This window comes from Salmo salar, chromosome ssa01 (assembly GCF_905237065.1).
Source record: "Salmo salar chromosome ssa01, Ssal_v3.1, whole genome shotgun sequence".
Lineage (NCBI taxonomy): Eukaryota > Metazoa > Chordata > Actinopteri > Salmoniformes > Salmonidae > Salmo > Salmo salar.
In genome coordinates, this window is record NC_059442.1 from 31,550,758 (window position 1) to 31,571,661 (window position 20,904).

Here is a 20,904-nt window from a genome sequence, read left to right on the forward strand (position 1 = left end):
TCAAAGACTAAATGTAGCACCGTCAGGGTTGGTGTAGTAAAATACACAGTAATGTAATAACTATTATTTGTAATATGTAACTATTCTTAGTAACATTGTGTGTCCAAGACGTGTGCCCTCTTTCTCTACAAGCCCCAACTTGCAACATGCATTAATATACAGTACTAAAAAATGATATACCATTTTAACATGCCACATTGCAAAGGCTTTCTCCCGAAAACATTAGGGTGCAAAATAAAGGACCACATTTTTAAGATCATCATTCTCCTCCTACCAGTGAGTTGTTAGTGATGGGCAAACAGATTCCAAGGTCGTTGACGGTGAGCTGTAAGAACAGGGTGCTGAAGGCCTGGGCTGAGGTCTGCTGGATGCCCGGCAGCTTGTCCACCACCTCCTTGGTGGCCATGTGGATGTCTTTGTTCAATGCCAGACGCTGCTCGTTCCAGTTGTCGTAGGCCGCCTTGTAGTTCAGCCAGAAGAGTACAGCTGCAACGAGAAGGGAAACAGTGATGAAGTTTTCTATAACGATTTTGTTGGGGAGGTTATGCAATTTAGAGAATTAGATTCCGAGAATCTGAAAACTAATTAAGGCCTGACCTCTGTCAAAGGCCACAGGCTGAGCAAAGACGATTGGCCGGTTGAGAGTGATGAGTACTGCCTCTTTGTCTGAGGAGCCACTGATCTCCTCCTGAAGGGCGTTCCGTAAGCCAATACGAGTGCGGAAGTAGGCCACCTGGTGGAAGTCTGAACCCGCCTCCTCGTACACCTGTGGAATAAATAAATAGTTAAATCTCACAAAACAGGGGCAGACACAGTATTTTATTGATCCTCAAAAGGAAGAATCTGATTGCAGCAGCTAATTGAAACAAACACAACCTATATTAATTCACTGTAGCCTACCTGATGCTTGACTATTTGGCCCAGGGCGAGGTTCAGGTCCACTTGGCACTTCCCAAACAGTTTTAGGTAACTGCTGCTGCCGCCGGGCTGGGCTTTACATTGGATCCTGTTGGAGAGCTCCAGCTCTATCAGCCCTGTCTCGAAGCGCACTGCTCTCATGGATGGAGTGGTGGCTGTCATCTGGATCCCCTGCAAACCACAAGAATTCAGGGAAAAGTCATCAGTTTCATTCCCATACTCAAGCAATAAGTAACAAGAATGTAAACTGCAGCACATTTCTTGTTTTAAATACGGGTACCTTAAACATCAGACTGAGTGAGTAGAGCAAAATCTTGGGCTTGTCAGCGTCTGTTGAGATGTCGTGCTCATTCCACAGAGGGATGGGCTGCTCTCCTCCTGCATAGACAAACATTTAACCCAAAGTGTCTAAGCAAAATACTGAAACACAACAACAACTTTCAATGTCCTTGTGTTATACAGCGGGACAGACCTGATACTTTCTGGATGACCTCATTGACTTCCTTCATGAAAACCTTCTGCAGGAACACCAGGTGGTTCAGGAGGTCCGTGGTGAGGTTGTGCTCAAAAGAACCAATCTACGTGAAGGGGGATTGAAATCAATGAAAATAACAGAAAGGCCCACAGACTGAATATGCTGCCAATTACAACTTTATTGACAATGTTTCGATTCACAAGTATCTTCGTCAGATCGAACAGACTGAGTACTCACATCCACAAATATATACACATTTCACCCCGCATGAGCATTACGCGCGACGCCAATTTATATCTAGCTCAAATAATATCCAAACAAATGAAAAAATCAAAATAGAACAAAACTGTGTTGACATATTTTATATTAACAAAAGGTATAGTCTGCAATACCGGAGCTACTCTACTTGAATATGGCAGCCTCACCTCAGCCACACAGCGCAGGTAATTCCCCTGGAGGTAGTTGCCCTGCTTCATGGGGATTGGGAAGTCGTCAGTAAAATCCGAGTGGCCCTCGTGGTCCTCCATTATGTATTCTCCAGACATGGTGACTGGCGGGAGGTTGAGGTTGGCCGAGGGTGGCATGGCGGACATGGTGTCCACCGGGGACACCTTGGACTGGAAACACAGCTTGTGGTTGGGCAGCTCGAACGTGAACCTTGTCTGGGCTCCTGCAGAGAACAATGAGTTTATCAATCCACTCAGAATTAAATTAAGATGCATTGTCAGATCACAAATAATAAGATCCTCATAATACAAGTACAATATCCCATTACCCCAGTCGGAGGTTAAACCTGGGTGCTAACTACTGTGCCTTCAAAAAGTATTCATAGCCCTTGACTTATTCCACATTTTGTTGTGTTACAGCCCAATTTCAAAATGGATTAAATAGATTCTCTCAACCATCTACCCACAATACCCCATGTTTTTATACATTTTTACACATTCATTGAAAATAGAGAAATATCTAATTTACATAAGTATTCATACCCCTGAATAAATACTTTGTAGAAGAACCTATGGCAGAGTTTACAGCTTTGAGTCGTCTTGGGTGTGTCTGTATCAGCTTTGCACATCTGGATTTGGGGATTTTCTCCCATTCTTCCTTTCAGATTCTCAAACTCTGTTAAGTTAGATGGGGAGCGGCAGTGAACAGCAATCTTCAAGTCTTTCCACAGATTTTCAATGGGATTTAAGTGCCTTTTTGCAAACTCAAGGCATGCTGTGATGTTCCTTTTTCTAAAGGAGGCTGCCGTCTGGAAACTCTACAATAAACTCTCGAGATTGGTGAAGTGCTGTAGAGACTGTTGCCCTTCTGGCATGTTCTCCCATCTCAGCCAAGGAACTTTGTAGTTCTGTCAGAGTGGTCATTAGGTTCTCGGTCACCTCCCTGACCAAGGTCCCTCTTGCCCGGTTGCTCAGTTTGGTCGGATGGCCAGCCTTTGGCAGAGTCTTTTTCCATTTCCCAATGATAGAGACCACTGTGCTCTTGGAAACCTTCAACACTCTAGAAATGGTTTTATACCATTCCCCCAATACACTACATGGCCAAAAGTATGTGGACTCCACTTCAGATTAGTGGATTTGGCTATTTCAGTCACACTTGTGGCTGACAGGTGTATAAAATTGAGCACACAGCCATGGAATCTCCAAAGACAAACATTGGTAGTAGAATGGCCCGTACTGAAGAGCTCAGTGACTGAATTTCAACATAGCACCGTCATAGGATGCCACCTTTCCAACAAGTCAGTTCGTCAAATTTCTGCCTTCCTAGAGCTGCCCCGGTCAACTGTAAGTGCTGTTATTGTGTGGAAGTGGAAACGTCTAGGAGCAACAACAGCTCAGCCACGAAATGGTAGGCCACACAAGCTCACAGAACAGGACCGCTGAGTGCTGAAGCACGTAGAGCGTAAAAATAGTCTGTCCTCATTTGCAACACTCACTACCAAGTTCCAAACTGCCTCTGGAAGCAACGTCTGCACAATAACTGTTCGTTTGGAGCTTCATGACATGGGTTTTCATGGCCGAGCAGCCGCATAGAAGCCTAAGATCACCATGCGTAATGGTGTAAAGCTCGCCGCTATTGGATTCTGGAAAAGTGAAAACTCGTTCTCTGGAGTGATGAATCATGCTTCAACATCTGGCAGTCCGACGGACGAATCTGGGTTTGGCGGATGCCATGAGAACACTACCTTCCCCAATGCATAGTGCCAAGTGTAAAGTTTGGTGGAGGAGGAATAATGGGGCTATTTTTCATGATTCGGGCTCGGTCCCTTAGTTCCAGTGAAGGGAAATCATAACGTTACAGCATACAAAGACATTCTAGACGATTTTGGGGAAGACCCTTTCCTGTTTCAGCCTGACAATGGCCCTGTGCACAAAGCGAGGTCCATACAGAAATGGTTTGTCAAGATCGGTGTAGAAAATCTTGACTAGCCTGCACATAGCCCTGATCTCAACTCCATCAAACACATTTGGGATGAATTGGAACACCGACTGCGAGCCAGGCCTAATCGCCCAACATCAGTACCCAATGTCACTAATGCTCGTGGCCGAATGGAAACAAGTCCCCGCAGCAATGTTCCAACATCTAGTTGAAAGCCTTCCCAGAAGAGTGAAGGCTGTTATAGCAGCAAAGGAGGGACCAACTCCATATTAATGCCCATGATTTTGGAATGAGATGTTCGACGAGGCATGTACATGTAGTGTACATGCCTCATAACAATTATATCTTGGAGATCCAAGGACAGTTCCTTGGACTTCAGTGTATAGTTTCTGCTCTGACACGCACTGGCAACTGTGGGCCCTTATACAGACAGGTGTGCTTCTTTCTAAATGTCACAACAATTGAATTAGCCACAGGTGGACTCCAATCAAATTGTAGTGACATCTCAAGGATGATCAAAGGAAATTGGATGCACATGGGCTACATTTGGAGTGTCATAGCAAAGGGGTGTGAATACTTACAGTACCAGTCAAAAGTTTGGACACACCTACTCATTCCAGGGTTTTTCTTTATTTTTACTATTTTCTACATTGTAGAATAATAGTAAAGATCAAAACTATGAAATAACACATATGGAATCATGTAGTAACCAAAAAAAATGTTAAACAAATCAAAATATATTTTATATTTGAAATTCTTCAAATTAGCCACCATTTGCCTTGATGACAGCTTTGGACACTCTTGGAATTCTCTCAACCAGCTTCACCTGGAATGCATTTCAATTAACAGGTGTGCCTTGTTAAAAGTTAATATTTGGAATTTCTTTCCTTCCTAATGCGTTTGAGCCAATTAGTTGTGTTGTGACAAGGTAGGTGTGGTATACAAAAGATAGCCCTTTTTGGTAAAAGACCAAGTCCATATTATGGCAAGAACAGCTCAAATAAGCAAAGAGAAATGACAGTCCATCATTACTTTAAGACATGAAGGTCAGTCAATACAGAACATTTCAAGAACCTTGAAAGTTTCTTCAAGTGCAGTCACAAAAACCATGAAGCGCTATGATTAAACTGGCTCTCATGAGGACCGCCACAGGAAAGGAAGACCCAGAGTTACCCCTGCAGCAGAGGATAAGTTCAATAGAGTTACCAGCCTCAGAAATCAGCAATTAACTGCACCTCAGATTGCAGCCCAAATAAATTCTTCACAGAGTTCAAGTAACAGTGGGCTCCCGAGTGCATCTCAGTGCTAGAGGCGTCACTACAGACACTCTGGTTCGAATCCAGGCTGTATTACAACTGGCTGTGATTGGGAGTCCCATAGGGCGGCGCACAATTGGCCCAGCATCATCTGGGTTTGGCCGGTGTAGGACGTCATTGTAAATAAGAATTGGTTTTTAACTGACTTGCCTAGTTAAATAAAGATCAAAAATTCAACAAAAGTACAAATAATAATACAAATAAAATAAAAAAACAGACATCTCAACATCAACTGTTCAGAGGAGACTGCGTGAATCAGGCCTTCATGGCCGAATTGCTGAAAATAAACTACTACAAAAGTACACCAATAAGAAGAAGAGACTTGCTTGGGCCAAGAAACACGAGCAATTGACATTATACCGATGTAAATCTGTCCTTTGTGCTAATGAGTCCAAATTTGAGATTTTTGGTTCTAACCGCCATGCCTTTGTGAGACACAGAGTAGGTGAACGGATGATCTCCGTATGTGTGGTTCCCACCGTGAAGCATAGAGGTGTGATGGTGTGGGGGTGCTTTGCTGGTGTCACGATCTGTGATTTATTTAGAATACAAATAACACTTAACCAGCATGGCTAGCACAGTATTCTGCAGCGATACGCCATCCCATCTGGTTTGCGCTTAGTGGGACTATACTTTATTTTTCAACAGGAGAATGACCCAAAACACACCTCCAGGCTGTGTAAGGGCTATTTGACCAAGAAGGAGAGTTTATGGAGTGCTGCATCAGATGCCCTGGCCTCCACAATCACCTGACCTCAAACCAATTGAGATGGTTTGGGATGAGTTGGACCGCAGAGTGAAGGAAAAGCAGCCAACAAGTGCTCAGCATATGTGGGAACTCCCTCAAGACTGTTGGAAAAGCATTCCAGGTGAAGCTGGTTGAGAGAATGCCAAGAGTGTGCAAAGCTGTCATCAAGGCAAAGGGGGGCTACTTTGAAGAATCCAAAATATATTTTTGTATACATATACTTTTTTGGTTACTACATGATTCCATATGTGTTATTTCATAGTTTTGATGTCTTCACTATTATTCTACAATGTAGAAAATAGTAAAAAATAAAGAAAAACCCTTGAGTAGGTGTGTCCAAACTTTTGACTGGTACTGTAAATTAGATATTTCTTAATTTAATTTTCAATAATAATGCAAAACATTTCTAAAGACATCTTTTAACTTTTTCAAATCTATTTAATACATTTTTAATTCAGGCTGTAACAACAAAATCTGGAATAAATCAAGGGGTATGAATACTTTCTGAAGGCACTGTACCTGTCATGCCGTGACTCTTCATGCGGCCCATCTTGTACTCTGCCTTGAGGGAGGGCAAAAGGGCTGCTCCTATGGTGATGCCGTCCATCATAGCGCTGAACTTGAGGACGATGGGCTTCTTCTCCAGACCCTCTGGCAGCTGGGGGAACTCATTGGCCTCCACGGGGGTCTGGTTGATGCTGGACGCCTTGTCAGAGGGCTGAGGGGTGGGGGTGTCTTCCCTGTTGGGGGGTGACCTAAAGGAAAAAAAATAACATAGTTCAGGATGAAGAAGTTTTGCTTAGTCCATGAAGGAAATTCAGAGGAAAGAAAATGGTTCTCTCACTGAAATGCTTTCCTGTCATACTAGACACATAGGTGAGGACCACACTGAGCAAGCAGTTCTGCCTACCCAGCCCCAGTTCTTGGGAGGGGCTCACCTAGGAGATACCTATAGATTTAAATGGGACTCAAAGTTTAAATAATACAATATCTTATGAATAATACAACAATTTCCTCCTAGACTCACACGTTGGACGGCTGGCGGATGAGGTCGGAGATCTGCTTTGAGAGCTGATGGGAGCTACGGACCATCATGCTGTGCAGCGTGGCTGGGTGCTGGGGGATGTTGATCATGATGGCACCCACCATGAACACAGCTGCGTTGTTGGTCTTCAGGCCCCGCTGAGCGCTGTACAGGGCCTGGGACTTAGCTACGTTGCATTTCACAACCGTTCTGGAATGGGCAGAGGAGAGTGTCAGCGATTCTAATATGACTGTTTGACAACAGGTTAAGACAGGACAACATCTATAGAACAACATTGCACAGAAAGTGTTTGGGTCATTTTTGTTAGACAGCAGGCATAGTACACACTAAGAAGCACATAACGACACCCATGTTATGGGGGCATAAGAATTACATGGTTTAATAGGCTCTTCCATTACGTTGCCAAAAAAATCAACAATAAATTAGATCACGATTACAGGATGAATCGCTGCGATATGGCTGATCTATAAAGATACTCTACCCGCCATACACATGAAGGAAGGAACACAGAAACAGGAGAAAAGGACAGTGGGGGATTACCAATCTAACACGATGAAGGACAATAACAAAGCTAGAGCTGTACACTGAAGAAACACTGGGTTACCACAGACTCCAGACAAAATGAAAGTTGTGTTTTAACTAGGTACTACTGTGGCATTGCTATGATGTGCCAAGGTGCAGTAGTTATAAACACATACAGAAACTCTTGTTTGGCTGTGCTGGTAGGAGACGTAGGGAAATCCTCCAGTCTATGTAAAACGATGGAAGAGAAAGCAGGGAAAGTAAAAAAAGAGAGCAAATGAGAAATTGAGTATTCACGCAGAGATACTGACAATAGACTAGATTAGAATATCTATCCACCTTCCTTCGCCTGCCAAAAGTATTTCCAGTGATGCCAGCAGAATATTTGCAGTCATTTGAATATTTCTAGGATTTGATTACTGTGAAGTAACTGTAGGAATAACTCACACAGTATGTTGACATGCAATCAATGGCACAGTGGGGTAGGAAATTAAAACGTTCCATATAATTAATTTTACAAGTTATCAAAATGACAGGTAAATGAACTAGAAAGGTTATTGTAGGTCTTACAATTCACAGAGACCTAATGCACACTATCAAACTTCAAACCTCAATACAAAAATGCAAATGAAGCAGCCATCTGCCTAAATTTGAGCAGTACTTACTGAATGTCTGGTGTTATACCCTCCAGGAGCACAATGTTTACGCCTCCTATGTGGGCTGATGCACAAGTTTCTGTCATCTTCTGGTGCAGTATGTCTGAAAACAGATTTTGGAGTTATCATCTAGATATGGTACTGCAAAATGTAATACAATAAGGCAGTGTATTGAACTAGTGACGTAAACCAAGAGCTAATGGTGCGCGGGTCACCGGTTTGTTCACCCGCACCTGCCCGCAATTGTTAATAACCGATCTGCAACCGCCCGACTGAAAATCTGAGGCTCGCACCCGACTATAACTTGCTAATATAGTAAATGCGCTGTAGACTACAGTCAGAGACAACATAACCATTTTTGATAGGGGTGCATGATTTTATTTGCTTGATTTAGATATGTTTCTGTTTATAATTTCAGACATTTTGTTAGGCTATTTGTTAGTCAACTTGTCTACAATTAGATACAAGCAGCTTATCTTCTGTCATTATATGTTGACCTAGAAGACTAACCCCTTGACCTAAACCCTTGCTCACCAGAACAATGCCATAAATCGGTAGAATGAACGCTTCAATTTAGTTGACATCGGTAAAGTTCTCTGGCATCCCTGCTTCTTTCGCAGCGCAAAGACATTCAGGGACCGGGGAGAAAATGCAATAAAAAAAAACCCATCTAACTTCGCATTCTCTCACGATGCTGAAAAGAAAGATAACATATTTCTCCAGTCCTGTTTCCGAGTCCAAATTTAGCCTACAGTTGGTATATAATTTTACTGCAAGAAATGCTTAATTCTGCAGGAGTTAACATTAAGGCTATGTCAGAGGTTATAGCCTTACAGTTACTGTCCAGATTTCAGTTTCCATTTAACCGATCTGAACAGCAGGCTACAGTTTCCTTGACGTGCCATAGGCCTATTTGAAGTCCCCATCTTGTGACTGTGTAATTTGTATAGCTTCTCACAATCACACATAACATAGCCGGCAATACTATCATCCTCTTTTACAACTTTAACAAATCTTTCCTAAACATTACTTTTCTGGCCCTCCCTTCTCTTTATTTCGCAGCTTTTCTCTTATTGAATTCAACTCTGACATTGTCCTTTTTTCCCTCTGTGTATCGACATTAACCGATTTCTGCCCATTCCAAAACCCATTTGGCAATTGGCATGTAGGCTATTTGGCACACATACAGTTAGGAAATGAAGCTTAGACTTATGTTCTAATGTCAGACAGCCTAAAATAATGAAAGAAAAACCTCAATGTAGCCTATATAAATTGCAAAAGAATGAGACATTTATGGATGTTTTCAGGTAGGCTATTGTTTGCTCTTCACTCAACCTGCCCACCACCCACCTGCCCTTCATCCACACAATATGTAATAATCCTAAACACGCCCGCCCCGCAGATATAACCGCAGGGACTGCAGGTTATGAGTCAACCCACACATCACTACTAAGAGCCTCACCCTTCATCTTTTCCTTAAGTGTGAAGCTGCCGTGGATCTTCTTCAGCTCTGCCTCCATGGTCAGTCCCCCGATGTCGGCCTCCAGGTGGGTGCGGTTAACCATGCCGATGCCAAACACGATTAGGGTGACGTGCTGTGGCTCAGAACTCACCAGGCTGCGCCGTCTGCCCCCAGCACCTAGCCCAGATGGAGGCTTGTTAGTGGGGGTGGTGGGGTCCTCCTGCTCGTTCTCAAATATCACCCTGCACAGGGGCTCCGAGGGACTGCGGCCACCGTCTGCATAGATCACACACAAAAAAGCCTATTAATGATTTATATTTCTAAGTGCCTAGGGGGTAGGGGCTAGAGATGGGTGAGGGGGAGAGAGAGCCTTACCCGAGAGGCAGTTCTCAGGGGAGCTCTTCTCCAGGATACCCGTGGGGTCAGAGATGAGGGAGTAGAAGTTGAGCAGCTTGTACATGTTCTGCCAGCACTCTGCAGAGGGCTCGCTCTGCTCTGACACTGTGATGGAGTCGGAGTCATCCATTTGGATGGCTGTGTGGTCAGCCACGTCCCGAGAGCCCTTCCGCGACACCTTCATCAATTGATTCATTACATTTACCAATAGAAACAGAGCATACATCATCTGATAGATCACTGAGAAATATATACTGAACAAAAATATAAACGCAACATGTAAAGTGTTGGTCCCATGTTTCATAAAAGATCCCAGAAATATTCCATACGCACAAAAAGCTTTTCTCTCAAACTTTGTGCACAAATTTGTTGACATCCCAGTTAGTGATCATTTCTCCATTGCCAAGATAATACATCCACCTGACAAGTGTGGCATATCAAGAAGCCGATTAAACAGTATGATCATTACACAGGTGCAGCTTGTGCTGGGGACAATAAAAGGCCACTATAACATGTGCAGTTTTGTCAGACAATACAATGCCACAGACAGCTCAAGTATGCAATTGGTATGCTGACTACTGGAATGTCCAACAGAGCTGTTGCCAGAGAATTGAATGTTAATTTCTCTACTATAAGCCGCCTCCAACGTAATTTGAGAGAATTTGGCAGTACATCCAACCCGGCCTCACAACCGCAGACCATGTGTAAGCACACCAGCCCAGGACCACCACATCCAGCTTCTTCACCTGTAGGATCGTCTGACACCAGCCACCCGGACAGCTGATGAAACTGTGGTTTTGCACAACCAAAGAATTTGCTTGTCGTCCTCACCAGGGACTTCACCTGACTGCAGTTCGGCGTCGTAACCAACTTCAGCGGGCAAATTCCACCTTCGATGACCACTGGCACGCTGGAGAAGTGTGCTCTTCATGGATGAATCCGGGTTTCAACTGTACTGGGTAGATGGCAGACAGCGTGTATGGCGTTGTTTGGGCGAGCGGTTTGCTGATGTCAACGTTGTGAACAGAGTGCCCCATGGTGGCGATGGGGTTATGGTCTTGGCAGGCATAAGCTACGGATAATGAACACTATTTTATTTTATCGATGGCAATTTGAATGCAGAGATACCGTGATGAGATCCTGAGGCCCATTGTCGTGCCATTCATCCGCCATCATCTTGTTTCAGCATGATAATGCACAGCCCCATGTCGCAAGGACACACCAAAAAATGTAATACAAAATGAATACAAATATTGAAGCTGAAAATGTGCCAGTTCTTCTAAGGCCTGCACACTCACCAGACATGTCCCCCATTAAGTACGTTTGGGATGCTCTGGATCGATGTGTACAACAGTGTATTACAGTTCCCGGCAATATCCAGCAACTTCGTACAGCCATTGAACATTCCACCGGCCTCAGTCAACAGCCTGATCAACTCTATGCAATGCATAAGGCAAATGGTGGTCACACTAGATACTGACTGGTTTCCTGATCTGCACCCATACCTTTTTTTTTTAAGGTGTCTGTGACCAACAGATGCATATCTGTATTCCCAGTTATGTGAAATCAATAGATTAGAGCCTAATTCATTTATTTCAATTGACTGATTTCCTTATATGAACTGTAACTCAGTAATATCTTTGAAATTGTATTTTGTTGCATTTATATTTTTGTTCAGTGTACATACAACATACAGTATCATTCCAAAATGAAGACACATACTGGTTGATGTACCTTGGAGGTCCGACGCTCCGAGCGACCCAGCGTGTTGCGTCCCCGGGGCTCCCTCCTGTCCAGTCCTGAAGGGGGGCCGTTGGGTGGTTGACCCCCTCCTCCACCTCGCTTGCTCCTCTGAGCCGTGTTCCCGCCACTGCCAGCCCCACTCCGCCCGGCTCCGTTGATGCTTCCCCGCGAGCTGCGGCTGAAGTCAGAGGAGCGGAAGTGTCGGTAGGGCCTTGCCTTGAAGGTGGGCGTGGGGGAGGCAGAGCCAGCGGTGTAGCGACTCAGCTTGATGTCTGTCTGCGTGGCCTTGATGTCGTCCACCATGGTACTGAACTGGTGGATGAGGCGCACCAGGGCCATGTCCACGCGCTGGCTGATGGCCTGGCAGGCGATGGTGAAGTCGCAGTGGAAGCTGTTGTAGTGGCGCCGGTTGAGGTCGTGGAAGGCGAAAGGAACTGCCGTGGAGTTGGGGGGGCCAGTGCTGGTAGACTTCTCCATCAACACAGAGTTTAGACTAAAGGTCTCGATCAGCAGGGCTGGTTTGAACTCCAGCGGAGGGAGGTTAGGCATGCCCTGTCTGCAGGGAGAGATGGAGAGGGGTAGAGAGCGAGATTACTTATGAGTGGTAGATACTGGGACAAATAATAACCAGGCTTACAGTATTTTTATTTAGATACAAGGTTTATTTACCTTTTGGAGCGTTTGTTCTTCCGCTCCTTGGAAGTGTCTGAGTCCACAATGTCTGCTCTGAGACACTCCAAGGTGCCGGAGAAGGAGAGGTGCTCTCCAAAATACATCTTGTAGCTGAGAGGAGTGGTATCCTGCGCCTGGATCCCTGTGTGACTCAACAGAGGCTTGAACACAACCTGTGTGAATTGAGGAAAGGGAGAGGGAATCATTAGAATTATCATACACACAAACACCTGCAATCTCAACAGGTTACCTGTGCATCAGCGAGCTGCACAGCGGCGGGACACTGATTGCCCTCCTCGATGTCGGCCATCATTATGTCATCCTGGCTGGTGCTGTGCTGAGAGTGCTGAGACTGTGTTCCATCAAGAGTGTTCTGGTCGCTGGACAGCACCGTGTTGAAGTCTGATGCTGATGGGATGGTAGGGAGGTTACAGGTGACGCCTGAGGAGCAACAGGAAACAGACACTTAGGGTGACCTTCTTTTTTGACATTCTGCTACCGTGAGCTTTCGGGGTTGGTTAGCGAGCTGCACAGCGGCTCGCTGACCAACATTCCCCCCCAACATTCACAGAAAATTACCAAAACATTCCCTCTACCTGTCTGCAGGCTGTTGTGCTGGGAGCGGTTGATGGGGGACTCCTGGGGTACAGCGTTCCCTCCGCCCCGGTTGCCCACAGCGTTGGACATCCAGTTGTAGAAGCTGACAGAAGAGGGCTCTGACAGCAGGGGGTGCTCCGTCAATACATCTGGGCCCACACTGTTACCTAAAGGGGCGTGCAAACATGTAATGTAATGTTGCAGTCCAATGCTTTACCAATTCTCATTCATTGTGGCTCGAAAAGCAATAGAACTAGTATACAAATATGGTGGAAATTCCATATAAGCCATGCTTTTCGACAATGTTCACACTTTGGGGACGAGGGTATGGAATTGGAAGGCAACCCAAGTCTGAACCAGGTGTGGGAAACCCTGGTCTATCCCATGGTAACGTTCTAAGGACAATGTCAGCCTACCTGTGCTCTTGGTGGCAGGCTCGTTCCTCTGGGGTGTGCCCTCAAGCAGGTTGTGCAGGCTGGGGAAGCTGCCTGTCAGGTAGCTCAACAGACTCTCCTTACGGGGACTGTCCTTGGCAGGCATGCCCACGCGACTCACATGGGCAGGAGAGTCAGCCGCCGTGTCCCCGCTGGTGTAGCTCAGGGACTGGTATGGGTGGGAGCCCTGAGGAAGACACACCCATATCATTAGTGTGAAAACAAATGCATTCCTATTGGAAAGTGGTACTTCCCTGTCGCCCCTGTCCACCCATATATACTGAACAAAAATGTGACCCAATTCAGAAAACTAGGGGTATGTCGCAAGTCACGACTTCACAGGAGAGCCGTTTGAACGTAAAAATATTTTTGTTTATCAAAATGCGTTTTTTGGCAGAAATACCTTCTCGAACATGTGAACTTTCATGTGCCTTAATAACAAACTTGTATGCCATCTGTAAATATGAATAAAATTGTTAAAATTACAAGCCTTGTTGGTTAAGCCACAGAAATAGCAACCTTCCCACTGTTAGGTTCTTATTTTTCAGAGTAAATAACTCACGGACACTAGAGAAGCTTTAACCAAGTTGAATTCTTTCCAAAGGTTCTGTACAGCTGTAATTCAGACAACTCAACATTTCTCACATCACAGATATATATATCCCACTTAAGACACTCCTTCTCTCCAATCCTTTCATCTTATGGTTCTACAGGAAAAGAGTAACAGGATACTAAACCCTTATTACTCCCTTCAGGGGATCTGACCTCACCTCCTGACCTCAACCCCTCTTTCACCTAATCCAGATATCCATCTGTCTCCCCTATCTCAACACGTTGCTCTCCTCCCTTCCACCCAACACATTCCAAAGCTACAGTGGGGCAAAAAAGTATTTAGTCAGCCACCAATTGTGCAAGTTCTCCCACTTAAAAAGATGAGAGAGGCTGTAATTTTCATCAAAGGTACACGTCAACTATGACAGACAAAATGAGAAAACAAATCCAGAAAATCACATTGTAGGATTTTTTATGAATTTATTTGCAAATTATGGTGGAAAATAAGTATTTGGTCACCTACAAACAAGCAAGATTTCTGGCCCTCACAGACCTGTAACTTCTTCTTTAAGAGGCTCCTCTGTCCTCCACTCGTTACCTGTATTAATGGCACCTGTTTGAACTTGTTATCAGTATAAAAGACACCTGTCCACAACCTCAAACAGTCACACTCCAAACTCCACTATGGCCAAGACCAAAGAGCTGTCAAAGGACACCAGAAACAAAATTTAGACCTGCACCAGGCTGGGAAGACTGAATCTCCAATAGGTAAGCAGCTTGGTTTGAAGAAATCAACTGTGGGAGCAATTATTAGGAAATGGAAGACATACAAGACCACTGATAATCTCCCTCGATCTGGGGCTCCACGCAAGATCTCACCCCGTGGGGTCAAAATGATCACAAGAACGGTGAGCAAAAATCCCAGAACCACACGGGGGGACCTAGTGAATGACCTGCAGAGAGCTGGGACCAAAGTAACAAAGCCTACCATCAGTAACACACTACGCCGCCAGGGACTCAAATCCTGCAGTGCCAGACGTGTCCCCCTGCTTAAGCCAGTACATGTCCAGGCCCGTCTGAAGTTTGCTAGAGAGCATTTGGATGATCAAGAAGAGGACTGGGAGAATGTCATATGGTCAGATGAAACCAAAATATAACTTTTTGGTAAAAACTCAACTCGTCGTGTTTGGAGGACAAAGAATGCTGAGTTGCATCCAAAGAACACCATACCTACTGTGAGGCATGGGGGTGGAAACATCATGCTTTGGGGCTGTTTTTCTGCAAAGGGACCAGGACGACTGATCCGTGTAAAGGAAAGAATGAATGGGGCCATGTATCGTGAGATTTTGAGTGAAAACCTCCTTCCATCAGCAAGGACATTGAAGATGAAATGTGGCTGGGTCTTTCAGCATGACAATGTTCCCAAACACACCGCCCGAGAAACGAAGGAGTGGCTTCGTAAGAAGCATTTCAAGGTCCTGGAGTGGCCTAGCCAGTCTCCAGATCTCAACCCCATAGAAAATCTTTGGAGGGAGTTGAAAGTCCGTGTTGCCCAGCGACAGCCCCAAAACATCACTGCTCTAGAGGAGATCTGCATGGAGGAATGGGCCAAAATACCAGCAACAGTGTGTGAAAACCTTGTGAAGACTTACAGAAAACGTTTGACCTGTGTCATTGCCAACAAAGGGTATATAACAAAGTATTTGAGATAAACTTTTGTTATTGACCAAATACTTATTTTCCACCATAATTTGCAAATAAATTCATAAAAAATCCTACAATGTGATTTTCTGGAAATTGTTTTCTAATTTTGTCTGTCATAGTTGATGTGTACCCATGATGAAAATTACAGGCCTCTCTCATCTTTTTAAGTGGGAGAACTTGCACAATTGGTGGCTGACTAAATACTTTTTTGCCCCACTGTATTGGTCTTTCTGCAGAGAACCATTAACTTCTGACATAAAACCCAGTCTCTTTCACTCCTTTTATTCTAGGCTTCTTCTCTATCATTTATTTAATATCTCAATGTTCAAGGTTTAGCCGATTCCAACACCACCAACCTTCCCACTAGCCATGATTGGCTGAGATAATGAGTGGGCTGGACATGCCGCGAGAGGAGTTCGGATTGGTCTGCCATACAGAAGGCTTCTGTCTATTTGAGCTCGTCAGTTTGTGTTGGTAATCCTGTCGAAAGCAGCTTTTTTCTTTTTTACATGTATTGTGTAGTGGAGCTGCTTAAGTGTTGCTCTCCACTTTCTGGAGGATCAAGTTTTGAAATCCGTGGAATTAGATAATGATAGCTAAAGAGACGGAGAAAACACCCGTCTCCGGATTACATCTTCAAACTAAGGGCAACCGTGGTATGGCATTCCTGACAGGGAGACGCGTCCATCATGCAAGATGATGTATACAGGTAAGATAGTCTAGCGTTAGCTAGCTACATTCTCAGATATTACACCTTTCTAATTTTGACAGAAAGTGGTTTCATTTCAAGCTAAAGTGTACTGTTAGCTAGCTAGCTAACATAACGTGGTGTATGTACAACACCCGTTGAATATGGCCAGCGAAATTAAATTGTTGCCAGCAGAGTTGGTTATGCTGTTTTCATGTTATCCAGAGGTAAACAAATCATCGGCCAGAGCGTCAAGTGTGCGCTCCAAGAGCGAAACGAGACAGGTGGGGCTAAAGTTAAGAGGGTGTGAATGATGCTGAATGGGTGTAGACAAAGAAGAGCTCTTCACTAGATACCAAAACATTCCAAGCCGATTTTCTCAAAAGTGAGTTTACAAGTTTATCAACTTTCAAAGCAGAATTACTTTCCCATTGTTCCTCAAATGCAGTGTATGATATACAATTTTGTAGCTCTGAGTCTCTACTTTTATCCAATGTAAAAAACACAATTTCAAATTTTGCTACATAAGACCGAATCCAGGTGGTGAGTCACAAATATAAATGCAACATGTAAAGTGTTGGTCCCATGTTTCATGAACTGAAATAAAAGATGCCAGAAATGTTCCATACGCACAAAAAGCCTATTTCTCTCTAATTTTGTGCACAAATTTGTTTACATCCCTGTCAGTGAGCATTTCTCCTTTGCGTTCAACTGGCCTCACAACCGCAGACCACGTGTAAGCACGCCAGCCTAGGACCTCCACATACGGTTTCTTCACCTGCGGGATTGTCTGAGAGCAGCCACCCGGACAGCTGATGAAACTGAGGAATATTTCTGTCTGTAATAAAGCACTTTTGTGGAGGAAAAACATTATGATTGGCTGGGCCTGGCTCCCCAGTGGGTGGGCCTATTCCCTTCCAGGCCCACCCATGGCTGCGCCCCTGCCCAGTCATGTGGAATCCATATACACTGCTAAAAAAAATAAAGGGAACACTAAAATAACACATCCTAGATCTGAATGAATGAAATAATCTTATTAAATATTTTTTTCTTTACATAGTTGAATGTGCTGACAACAAAATCACACAAAAATAATCAATGGAAATCCAATTTATCAACCCATGGAGGTCTGGATTTGGAGTCACACTCAAAATTAAAGTGGAAAACCACACTACAGGCTGATCCAACTTTGATGTAATGTCCTTAAAACAAGTCAAAATGAGGCTCAGTAGTGTGTGTGGCCTCCACGTGCCTGTATGACCTCCCTACAACGCCTGGGCATGCTCCTGATGAGGTGGCGGATGGTCTCCTGAGGGATCTCCTCCCAGACCTGGACTAAAGCATCCGCCAACTCCTGGACAGTCTGTGGTGCAACGTGGCGTTGGTGGATGGAGCGAGACATGATGTCCCAGATGTGCTCAATTGGATTCAGGTCTGGAGAACGGGAGGGCCAGTCCATAGCATCAATGCCTTCCTCTTGCAGGAACTGCTGACAACACTCCAGCCACATGAGGTCTAGCATTGTCTTGCATTAGGAGGAACCCAGGGCCAACCGCACCAGCATATGGTCTCACAAGGGGTCTGAGGATCTCATCTCGGTACCTAATGGCAGTCAGGCTACCTCTGGCGAGCACATGGAGGGCTGTGCAGCCCCCCAAAGAAATGCCACCCCACACCATGACTGACCCACCACCAAACCGGTCATGCTGGAGGATGTTGCAGGCAGCAGAACGTTCTCCACGGCGTCTCCAGACTCTGTCACGTCTGTCACATGTGCTCAGTGTGAACCTGCTTTCATCTGTGAAGAGCACAGGGCGCCAGTGGCGAATTTGCCAATCTTGGTGTTCTCTGGCAAATGCCAAACGTCCTGCACAGTGTTGGGCTGTAAGCACAACCCCCACCTGTGGACGTCGGGCCCTCATACCACCCTCATGGAGTCTGTTTCTGACCGTTTGAGCAGACACATGCACATTTGTGGCCTGCTGAAGGTCATTTTGCAGGGCTCTGGCAGTGCTCCTCCTGCTCCTCCTTGCACAAAGGCGGAGGTAGCGGTCCTGCTGCTGGGTTGTTGCCCTCCTACGGCCTCCTCCACGTCTCCTGATGTACTGGCCTGTCTCCTGGTAGCGCCTCCATGCTCTGGACACTACGCTGACAGACACAGCAAACCTTCTTGCCACAGCTCGCATTGATGTGCCATCCTGGATGAGCTGCACTACCTGAGCCACTTGTGTGGGTTGTAGACTCTGTCTCATGCTACCACTAGAGTGAAAGCACCGCCAGCATTCAAAAGTGACCAAAACATCAGCCAGGAAGCATAGGAACTGAGAAGTGGTCTGTGGTCCCCACCTGCAGAACCACTCCTTTATTGGGGGTGTCTTGCTAATTGCCTATCATTTCCACCTGTTGTCTATTCCATTTGCACAACAGCATGTGAAATGTATTGTCAATCAGTGTTGCTTCCTAAGTGGACAGTTTGATTTCACAGAAGTGTGATTGACTTGGAGTTACATTGTGTTGTTTAAGTGTTCCCTTTATTTTTTTGAGCAGTGTATAAATGTCTAATGAATTTATTTAAATTGACTGGTTTCCTTTTATAAACTGTAACTCAGTAAAATCCTTGAAATTGTTGCATGTTGCGTTTATATTTTTCTTCAGTAGACAATGCAGACAGACAGGTGGATACACAGTTAAAAGACACACCTTTACCTTTATTTTGAGGGCAGATTCACTGTGTGTGTGGGACTTGGACAGCTTCCTCATGATCTCCACCCCGCTGACCGGTCCAGATTTGTCTCCTGTGGGCGGGGGGCGGCTGCATGCTCCCTCCAGCAGCATGGTGTGTTCACTCACTGTGGCTAGACAGCATTTACAACATGATATAACCCATTGGACCAACATACTACATGCATTATTGTCATCCCCATCATCAAATGTATTAACATGTGGGGGGACTTTTCAGTACAATTGTTTCGATAAGTCTCCCTGTCATGTATTGATTTACCAGAATATTCAACAAAAATAAAAAACTCAGGGAAAAAGTTCCTACCTGCGTCGAACTCGAACTCGGCCCCGTCGGCGCTGGTGTCACTCTGCAGCGCCGCTCCGTTGTCCAGGCCCTGGACCTGGTAGGTCTGCTGCAGGGGGGTCTCCTTGGGTTTGGGCAGCTGGTTGGGCCTCATCAGGCCGATGGCCTTGAAGCCTTGGGTCACCACAATAAACTTCATCCACTGACGGGCCAGAGCCACAAGACCCTTTTTCAGGGTCACCAGGGCAGGCAGCCCGTCATTCTAAAGAGGACAAGATGAGATGGGTTAAATGGCTTATTAGGAGTTAACTTAGGGTAGATCCATGAGAGCTACTTCCAGCCCAGCACTAACAAACCTGATTCAGGCAATCATGGCCGAGACCGAAGTTCTCAAGCCTCTAAATGCAAACACACACGTCTCACCATAGTGGCCTCCTCTATCACTGAGTAGTCAGCCTGCTGTAGGTAGCGATGCAGGATGTTACACAGCAGACAGGAGGGGTTCTCATGGAGGTAGCGTGCTCGCTTGGTCACCCTGTTGTACTTGCTCCGAAAGGGGATGTGGATACTCTTTTTCTGTAAAGAACAAAGGAAAGAAAAGAGAATGTGTCTCATACACTGTGCATTCGGAAAGTATTCAGACCCTTTCGCAAATCCCACATTTTGTTACGTTACAGCCTTACTCTAAAATGGATATAAAAAAAAAAAATCCTCATCAATCTACACACAATACCCCATAATGACGAAGCAAAAACAGGTTATTAGAATGTTAGCAAATGTATAAAAAATGTTAAACAGAAATCCCTTATTTACATAAGTAAATCAGACCCTTTGCTATGAGACTTGAAATTGAGCTCAGGTGCATCCTGTTTCCATTGATCATCCTTGAGATGTTTCAACAACTTGATTGGAGTCCACCTGTGGTAAATTCAATTGATTGGATATGATTTGGAAAGGCACACACCTGTCTATATAAGGTCCCACAGCTGACTGCATGTCAGAGCAAAAACCAAGCCATGAGGTTGAAGGAATTGTCCGTAGAGCTCTGACACAGGATTGTGTCGAAGCACAGATCTGGGGAAGGGTACCAGAACATTTCTGCAGCATTGAAGGTCCCCAAGAACACAGTGGCCTCCATCATTCTTAAATGGAAGAAGTTTGGAACCACCAAGATTCTTCCTAGAGCTGGCCGCCTGGCCAAACAGAGAAATCGGGGGAGGGCCTTGGTTAGGGAGGTGACCAAGACAGAGCTCCAGAGTTCCTTTGTGGAGATGGGAGAACCTTCCATAAGTACAACCATCTCCGGATGCACTCCACCAATCAGATCTTTATGGTAGAGTGGCCAGACAGAAGCCACTCCTCAGTAAAAGGCACATGACAGCCCGCTTGGAGTTTGCCAAAAGGCACCTAAAGGATTCTCAGACCATGAGAAACAAGGTTCTCTGGTCTGATGAAACCAAGATTGAACTCTTTGGCCTGAATGCCAGGAGGAAGAAACCTGGCACCATCCCTACGGTGAAGCATGGTGGTGGAAGCATCATACTGTGGGCATGTTTTCCAGCGGCA

The 20,904-nt window shown here is 45.1% G+C and overlaps 1 protein-coding gene across 18 annotated transcripts in view; it reads right to left on the minus strand.

The window, feature by feature from the left end:
• Positions 1–20,904, minus strand: part of kiaa1109 (KIAA1109 ortholog) — a 136,039-nt gene that overhangs the window by 44,637 nt on the left and 70,498 nt on the right. For 10 of the 18 annotated variants that reach the window (XM_014191706.2, XM_014191773.2, XM_014191799.2 and 7 more), the window contains exons 39-58: positions 19,762–19,914; positions 19,360–19,600; positions 19,014–19,168; positions 13,352–13,556; positions 12,935–13,102; positions 12,589–12,779; positions 12,336–12,511; positions 11,646–12,222; positions 9,903–10,101; positions 9,528–9,803; positions 8,075–8,168; positions 7,586–7,636; positions 6,870–7,076; positions 6,362–6,597; positions 1,819–2,063; positions 1,391–1,496; positions 1,199–1,296; positions 901–1,089; positions 598–766; positions 275–486 (exon numbers count right to left, since the gene is read on the minus strand). In XM_014191706.2, the coding sequence (XP_014047181.2) occupies positions 275–486; positions 598–766; positions 901–1,089; positions 1,199–1,296; positions 1,391–1,496; positions 1,819–2,063; positions 6,362–6,597; positions 6,870–7,076; positions 7,586–7,636; positions 8,075–8,168; positions 9,528–9,803; positions 9,903–10,101; positions 11,646–12,222; positions 12,336–12,511; positions 12,589–12,779; positions 12,935–13,102; positions 13,352–13,556; positions 19,014–19,168; positions 19,360–19,600; positions 19,762–19,914 (3,948 nt within the window). The remainder of the gene's footprint in view (positions 1–274; positions 487–597; positions 767–900; positions 1,090–1,198; positions 1,297–1,390; positions 1,497–1,818; positions 2,064–6,361; positions 6,598–6,869; positions 7,077–7,585; positions 7,637–8,074; positions 8,169–9,527; positions 9,804–9,902; positions 10,102–11,645; positions 12,223–12,335; positions 12,512–12,588; positions 12,780–12,934; positions 13,103–13,351; positions 13,557–19,013; positions 19,169–19,359; positions 19,601–19,761; positions 19,915–20,904) is intronic. The other 8 variants (XM_014191817.2, XM_045716906.1, XM_014191745.2 and 5 more) reach the window with 5 other exon arrangements.